Source organism: Notolepis coatsorum (genome assembly GCF_963971535.1).
Source record: "Notolepis coatsorum genome assembly, chromosome: 10".
NCBI lineage: Eukaryota > Metazoa > Chordata > Actinopteri > Aulopiformes > Paralepididae > Notolepis > Notolepis coatsorum.
The window spans coordinates 17,637,796-17,646,501 of NC_140174.1; the positions used below are offsets into that span (position 1 = coordinate 17,637,796).

The 8,706-nt window shown below is 46.9% G+C and overlaps 1 protein-coding gene across 1 annotated transcript in view; it reads left to right on the plus strand.

Moving 5' to 3' along the window:
- The window catches only part of LOC311236022 (RUN domain-containing protein 3A-like), a gene marked incomplete at both ends in the record, with an annotated part of 66,545 nt that extends 58,512 nt beyond the window's left edge, over positions 1–8,033 (plus strand). Inside the window, one exon of the mRNA XM_084323603.1 lies at positions 7,891–8,033. Coding sequence (XP_084179729.1) covers positions 7,891–8,033 — 143 coding nt within the window. The remainder of the gene's footprint in view (positions 1–7,890) is intronic.
- Positions 8,034–8,706: the final 673 nt, after the last annotated feature.

Genomic DNA, 8,706 nt, shown 5'->3' on the forward strand with positions numbered 1-8,706 from the left:
CAATGAAGGTTCTATTAAATTAATGAATAGTTTTGTCACCAGCTTGGCTGGCCGTTCACACTAATACAATTGTCCAGCTCCCGGCGTTGTCACCAGCTTGGCTGGCCGTTCACACTAATACAATTGGGTTCGTCACCAACGCCGGAGATGCTGGGTTCGCGTGTTCGAATCCAGCTCCCGGCGTTGTCACCAGCTTGGCTGGCCGTTCACACTAATACAATTGGCAGTATTAGAGGGTGGGAAAGCTGGCGGGTGAGTCCTGGGCGTTGTGGACAGCGACCCCTACAGTTCGGTCGGGGCGCCTGCTCAGCGAGGGTAGGATCTGGAGAGAGGTAGTGCGACCTCCCACACGTTACACTCTCCCAGTGAGAATCTACAACAAGATACAAGATACTTTAATGCCACACAACGATGGTTGGTGGTAATTGTTTTCGGTACAGATGTTGAGCACTGGTTATATCAAACATGAAACAGACATCAAACATCAAAAACGTCAAAACATATATACATAAATACATATAGGACAGTCACGGTAACAGTGTCGGTCGGTGACAGGGTGTTCAGTGTTCGGACTGCTGTGGGGAAAAAACTGTTTGTGAAACGTGTGTGTCTGGTTAGGATGGACCTGTAGCGACCTGAGGGCATGTGCTGGAATAAGTGGTGTGCTGGGTGAGAGGGGTCGTTGACTATTTTAACAGAGCGGGTGACTGTGCGTGAGGTGTAGATGGAGTCCAGAGAGGGGAGGTGTTAGATCCTGATCAATCTGGCCAGTATCACGTCTTCGTCTGCTTGGCTCTCCATCCAATTCCTCTGCGTTGTGTCATTTTAATGGTCCTAACGTCTCCGATACTGGCTGATAAGATCCTTATCTCTCCCCGTTAGTACACTCCGCAAACCATAATAATTATCCACCTCCGTAAGAATTCGACACTTCGACAACGTGAAATACCTTGCAAGGAAAAGCGTGGTTTTATTGCTATAAACAGAAACCTCAGCTCAGATGTTAACAGATTGTATTGTCCTTGAAGAGTCTATTCTAATGATCTTTCGGTGTGTTCGTCTATCGTCCTTTTGTTATTCAGTCCAATAGTGTTCAGGCCTGGTCTTTAGCCTAACCCTCCTCGCGTTAGCCGAAGCTAATGATGATGTGGCATTCTCCCCCCCCCCCCCCCCCCCTCCTCTCTGTGATGAGAGGAGAGAGTGTCTTCTGTGTGATCTCAGTCCTACTCGCTCTTGGTCAGATTCTAGTCTGCCTTACACCCGGAAACACCGTTCGACTTATAGATGTTCGTCGTCGCAACGACGGCCCCGCCTTCTGGTTGTCATGCGACGTGTTGTCATGACAACTGCGTTAATAACCTTTACACACATTTCACGTTTCATTAAGATGAACCTCTCTCCCTCCTGCTCTGGGAGACACTCGCTCTTATCTCAGATGTTCTTACAAGGAATGTCAACAAAGGCTGGCTGCTAAACATTCTGCTGGCTACTGCCTCTGAACCGCTTCTTCTATCACCGTCTTCCATGCACATTTCGATCTCACCGTTTTAGCTGTGATCATCTCCCCCCAATCTATACATCACATACATTGAAAAAGCACCCCAAATCCTTCATTCCCCCCTTTGATTCTTAATCAACCTTCAGAATCAACAGACTCCTTGGTTTTTCGAATTAATTATACCCAAAAATAGACTCATAACAATTAGGGCCCCGCCGTCTGCTGTTTTCCTTTTGTCCCGCATCACACCCAAACCAGAAAGGATAAACAACGGTCATGGAGGAGAGAGAGAGAGAGAGACAGAGAAAAACACAGATTGCAACTTTTCAGACGACACACCTAAACCCTTCGGCCCCCCTATTAGGTACCCCACGTCCAAATCAGAGCGCTCCCTTCCCTCTTACAGTACACCTCCCATCTTGGGCCGGTCCCGTCTTCTAGGGCAAGGGCCCCTTTCAGTGATGGCTCCTTTCCTGAGCTGGTCCCCCCTCCAGGGCGCGGTCCCCTAGGCAAAAATGTCTCCCCTGGTCTGCTACTGCTCAGTGTCTCTGGCTGTCCTCTCCACATCTGCTCCTCCACCGCCGCCGTCTCCTCTCTCTCGTCGTGGATGATCTGTGTACCAGGCTGCGGTGCCTGGCCCCTGCGGCTTCCTCCTCCTCCAGTCTGTCTCCTGGTCCTCTCCATCGCTGTCGGTGTCATTCCCCCCTTGAAAGCAGAATCACAACACCGGCAGTCGTCTGTACATTCGACTTCCCTTGTTTTGCTATTAGTCTACCACCTTCTCCACACCTATTATCTATCTTACAGGGCGGTTCCCTGTTTGTTGTCTTCCGGCGTGACACTTGCAGCTTCCGATACCCACTCCGCGCAACTCTTCATCCCAGTTTGACCCCCAGCGCGCGCCAGTTCTTCTGGTCACGTGTCTTCTGAAGACCCTGCCTATCTATTAGGTGTGAGAAGGCCCCACTGGAATTCAAACTCCCTCTTTATTCCATAATTGACCCATACAAATAACTGCCCATCTTTCTGTGCAATTCTTATTTAATCCATTGTATAATTAAACTCTATATCTAATATTATTATTATAATAATAATCCACTCTCTGTGCACTCCCCCAATCCGACACTAGATGGTAGTACAGACTTATATCTAAATATTCCCCTATGGGTAATGAAAACTCCCCAGCACTACCCCCCCCCCCCCCCCTCCGCCACTAGGTGGCGACCTACTCCTCCTCTATGGTGGTTTAGTTAACGTGTCACTTCCTGGTTCTTATCTGTTGTTATCTCCTCGTGGCGCTCACTGCCATTTTGTCTCGGTGCAAATGGCTACTCTCTCAAACAAAACGGCCGCTGCCCTTCCTTCCAAGGCCTAAAAACACTGCTGTTTTCCTCCATATCAGGGGACGCTTCTCCCGGACTAAACTCTTGCTTATCGGACATAATACACAGTTTAAGGTAAACACCCGATCGACTTTCCTCCCGCTACGACAAATTCCGACCGTCTTGAGACCACAGCGACCAGTTTAAGGTGGGCCGTCTCAGGCGACAGTCTTGTCATAACAATCCCGCCATAACAGATTTCAGTCTGGTTCAAGCGTTCCCCCCCCCCCTTTCTCCTCCTGCATTTACACTCCCAACACCAGAAACCATGCAGCCTGCCCTGTTTGTTTTTCATTCTCTGTAGATAACACCCTCGATTTTCACCATGGCTCTCTGCTCATATTATTACAGCTGGCTTCTCTGTCGCTTCTTAATTACGTTTACGGATACACTATTGTTCGTTTTCTTATTGGCTTGTGAAGTTGTTGAGACTCACTTTATCTTTTCACCGTCAATTGTTCTGGTCCATGGCGCTGTTTATCTCTCCGGCCTTGCTCGGCTCGCTCGCTGGGTCCATGGCGCTGGCCTTGCTCGCTCGCTGGCTTGGCTCGCGTCCACGGCTACCCCTTCACGCCTCGGCACCACACACAGTCTCTTCCTTTCAAGCAACTTCAAAGCAAGCAATAATCCGGGTCCAAACGGCATCAACTGTTAGATCCTGATCAATCTGGCCAGTATCACGTCTTCGTCTGCTTGGCTCTCCATCCAATTCCTCTGCGTTGTGTCATTTTAATGGTCCTAACGTCTCCGATACTGGCTGATAAGATCCTTATCTCTCCCCGTTAGTACACTCCGCAAACCATAATAATTCTCCACCTCCGTAAGAATTCGACACTTCGACAACGTGAAATACCTTGCAAGGAAAAGCGTGGTTTTATTGCTATAAACAGAAACCTCAGCTCAGATGTTAACAGATTGTATTGTCCTTGAAGAGTCTATTCTAATGATCTTTCGGTGTGTTCGTCTATCGTCCTTTTGTTATTCAGTCCAATAGTGTTCAGGCCTGGTCTTTAGCCTAACCCTCCTCGCGTTAGCCGAAGCTAATGATGATGTGGCATTCTCCCCCCCCCCCCCCCCCTCCTCTCTGTGATGAGAGGAGAGAGTGTCTTCTGTGTGATCTCAGTCCTACTCGCTCTTGGTCAGATTCTAGTCTGCCTTACACCCGGAAACACCGTTCGACTTATAGATGTTCGTCGTCGCAACGACGGCCCCGCCTTCTGGTTGTCATGCGACGTGTTGTCATGACAACTGCGTTAATAACCTTTACACACATTTCACGTTTCATTAAGATGAACCTCTCTCCCTCCTGCTCTGGGAGACACTCGCTCTTATCTCAGATGTTCTTACAAGGAATGTCAACAAACATTCGGCTGGCTGCTAAACATTCTGCTGGCTACTGCCTCTGAACCGCTTCTTCTATCACCGTCTTCCATGCACATTTCGATCTCACCGTTTTAGCTGTGATCATCTCCCCCCAATCTATACATCACATACATTGAAAAAGCACCCCAAATCCTTCAGAGGGGACAGCCAATTATTTTGGAGGCTGTCTTGATGATGCGTTGGAGTTTGTGTTTAGTGTGTTTGTCCGTGGAACCGTACCAGACTGTGATGGATGAGGTGAGGATACTTTGAATTATGGCAGTGTAAAATTGGACCAGCAGGTGTTGTTGGACTCTGTACTTCCTCAGATGTCTGAGGAAGTACAGGCGCTGCTGGGCCTTTTTGATGATGGCAGTGGTGTTAATGTCCCATTTGAGTTTATTGCTGATGTGGGTGCCGAGGAACTTGAATGAATCAGTTAGGGTTATGGGTTGGTCTGCGATGGTTATTGGGAGTATGGCTGCCGGCAGGCTGCATATGCGTCGGAGGAAAGCATGTAACAGTCTCCGGCCTCTCGGACCAACAGTAGGGGAAAGTGCGCAACAACCAGGAAGGGTGGGATGGGAGAAAAATCGAAAAAAGAAGGAGGGGGGAAAAGATAATAAAAATTTTTTTATGAATAGTTACTTGGTTAACAGCGACAACAAAGGGTATTGTTTAATGGGACACTTTCAGATATGGAAACCCTTCAATGTGGCATCCCCCAAGGAAGTTGCTTTGGTCCTTTGCTTTATTAAATTTTTGTTAATGATTTACCTTATGTATTGAATAATGCATGCATGGAAATTTATGCGGATGACACGACAATGTATGTAAGATAACTTGGTTAATACGTTGCTTCAAGAAGAGTTAATGCTGGTTCCTAATCTGGTTACTGAAAACAAGTTAAAGTTAAATGTTTAAAAAACAAAAACTATCATGCTGGCCTCTAGTAATAAATTAAGAACTGATCAGGAACTAAATATTGTCTTGAATGGTCCTGCTATTGAGCAGGTTAGAGAGGCCAAGTTGTTGGGTGTGATTATTGATGAAAAGCTTGCTTGGTCAAGGCACATTAACATAGTGGCTAAAATGAGTAGGAGTATTTCAATGATCAGAAGGTGTTCTTATCTATTGAGTGAGAAGACAGTTAAACTAATGTTACAAGCTTTAGTCCTATCCCACTTGGACTACTGCCCAACAATTTGATCGATCGCTTCAAAGCGGGATCTGGAGAAACTTCAGCTCGCTCAGAACAGAGCGGCACGTCTCGCCCTCCGGTGAGTGAACCATTCGGGGTCGAATCACAGCCCGATCGCACCAGAAAAGGGTGTGTCCGTCCTACTGAAAACGCTCCCCCCCGTCCCCAGGGACGCTGATTCGCTCCAAACCTGGACCGCTGGAATAGGTGGTCTCGGGTGCGCGCCAGTGGGAGCGGGGGGCGTGGTGTGCGAGCTTGTACCAAAACACAGGAGAGGCTTCTGTATCAACTTGCTGACACACACAACGTCGTTACTGTAATGCTTTCATGCTTGCTTGAATTTTGGGCAGATAAAAACATACAGCAACAACTGGACAATACCCACAAAAACTATATTTATGGGCAATTTGGCGAGTTCAGACCTCAACCAAACAAGCATGTTGAGCCTCACGGCTCAGTGGATGAAAACATGAAGCCACGTTACAAGCACAAGACTTCCCTGGCTCGCATTAGGCCTGGCATTTTTTTTGCCATTGCTATGTCTACTATACATTGGTTTCTTGTTCGAATGCATTTATTTCTATAGACCAGTGGAGCCCAAGCAGTTGGCCGTGATCGACCGGTAGATCAATGACATGCAATATAATTGCCGCGAGCAATAGGCTAATGTTAGCTGCTAACTAGTAATAAATAGGCTAAGCTAACTAGCGTTAGCCGTTAGCTTAGCATTAGCGTTAACCCTGGAAATCGCTCAAAGCGGACTCCACGACACCAGTTCCATTCGTGAGAAAAGGGGGTGGGTTATATTGACAAGGCTTGACAACAGAGGTTCAAATATAATATTCATATTTATTGGTTATTCATTTCTTTATATCAGCATCCAGTTTCCACCACTGTGTGTTAAAACTCTTCCTGTGTTGACGTTAGAGCGTGACATCATCGCTACGGCAGCTTACACGCTCAAAACGCAAACCGTAAACAAAAACCCGGAGCGCACCAAGACTGCAGTGTGTACACAAACTAGAGGGGGGAGAGGGGGGGGGGGGAGTTCACACCCAAGGACGGAGCGGAGCTGATTCGACCCCGAATGGCAGTGAGAGCGGTTTTGAATGTGGGTAGGGATTCACATTCCTTTACAGCTTTGGTTAGGGCGTTCCACATTGAATTATTGGCATAATTGCGAAACGTGTTTAGATGATCAGCAACAAATTTACTTTTAAGAAAAAGTTAAAAAATGCTGTTATGAATAATGAAATACAGTTGAGTTACTGATTTATTTAGTTAGTATTGTTAGTTTAGTTAGTTAGTGTTGTATTTGTGGCTGGAGCCTTTGTGTTTTTTTTGTGAGATTTTAAAGATATTGAGAATGTACTTAGGCTAAAGTGTTTCTTATGTTTTTATAGTTTTTTTTATTACTGTAATGTAATGTACTGTAATGTTGTAAGTTATGTGTTAGGACCCCAGGAAGAAAAGTATTTCACCCATGGCTGTAGACTAATGGGGATCCATAAAATAAACAAATAAACAAAACTTTGGTCAATAATAAAAAATAAACAGATATTGCATTTAATTTGCTAACAATACTGTCTCCGTTGATAACACAACCATCGTTAAAAAGGTTTGATAACACAACCATCGTTAAAAAGGTTTGATAACACAACCATTGTTAAAAAGGTTTGATAACACAACCATCGTTAAAAAGGTTTGATAACACAACCATCAAGAGTCACTATTTGAATTTTTATTTTTTTTTTATCTTTTTCCCCCTCCATTTTCCTCCGATTTTCTCCCATCCCAATGTTAGTCGTTATGCCAATTCCCAATCCCCCTCCCTGGTCGCTGCACACTTACCCCTCACAGTCGGTCTGGGAGAGTGGAGGCTACCACGTGCTTCCTCCGACACACGTCCAGCCAATCAACCGCTTCTTTTCACCTGGCAGCGCGGATTCTCATTGAGAGGGCGTAGCGTGTGGAAGGATCACACTATCCCACTCAAGTCCTATCCGCGCTTAGCAGGCGCCCCGACCGAACTGTAGGAGTCGCTGTTTACAACGACCCGGACCCACCCCGCCAGCTTCTCCCACCCTCTAATACTGCCAATTGTATTAGTGTGAACGGCCAGCCAAGCTGGTGACAACCCCGGAGCTGTGAGCTGGATTCGAACAGGCGAATCTAGCCGCTCCGGGGTTTGGTGACGAACGCAATCTCTGTTACGCCACCTGACCTCCCCACTATTTGAATTTTAAACAAAGTCTACTTCCTGAATTGAAAATTCACACACACACACACACACACACACACACACACACACACACACACACACACACACACACACACACACACACACACACACAGTGGCTACCTATTCCAGCAGAAGCTGAACAGAATGAGTTGTTTGGCCCGATTCTTCACATGTATATAAATATATATGTATCCCTCCCTTCCAGATAAGGACTACACCCCTTCCATGATGGGGCTGTGTGGGTCGCTGGCCTCGCTGCCCAGCTGCAAGTCTCTGGTCAGCCTCAAGTCCAGCGAGTGCCTGGTGGACATCAGCGCAGAGAACAGCCCTGCCCTCTCTCCCAGCTAGGGGCCGCCAAAGAACCACTGCCACCCAAGCCGCAGACAGACACTGAGACAATTCAACATGGGGATCAAAAAAACAATACTGCTTCGGTAGGGAGCACAGACTCTCTCTCTTTCTCTCTCTCTCTCTCTCTCTCTCTCTCTCTCTCTCTCTCTCTCTCTCTCTCTCTCTCTCTCTCTCTCTCTCTCTCTCTCTCTCTCTCTCTCTCTCTCTCTCTCTCTCTCTCTCTCTCTCTCTCTCTCTCTCTCTCTCTCTCTCTCTCTATAAAGAGTCTCTTTATAATTTAGCTCCGAGCCAAACGCACCCTCTGATTACAAGACGCCGTTCCACAAAGACTGTCTAGCTTTCGTGACGGAACGGAACTTTCTATCTCGGAGGACAGTCGATAAAAAACAGACACAGGAATAGCTGCCGTACTGCCCAGCCACCTGCTTCAAATCCACCGTCCCTTCGATGTCTCTACACAGTTAAACCTCAGACGGACAAGAAGCTGGATTAGGCCTCTTGAAACTTCACGACTACCGTGTGTGATTACTACAGATATGTAGCTGTCTGTCTCCATTGACCAAAACATGTAAACTGGCATTAGGGGTCGTGCTGTTTGTCTGTGTGTCCACTAGTCCGGTGTGTTAGTCGGTCTGTTAGTAGTAGCCTTCGTTCTGCCAGGACGCACGAT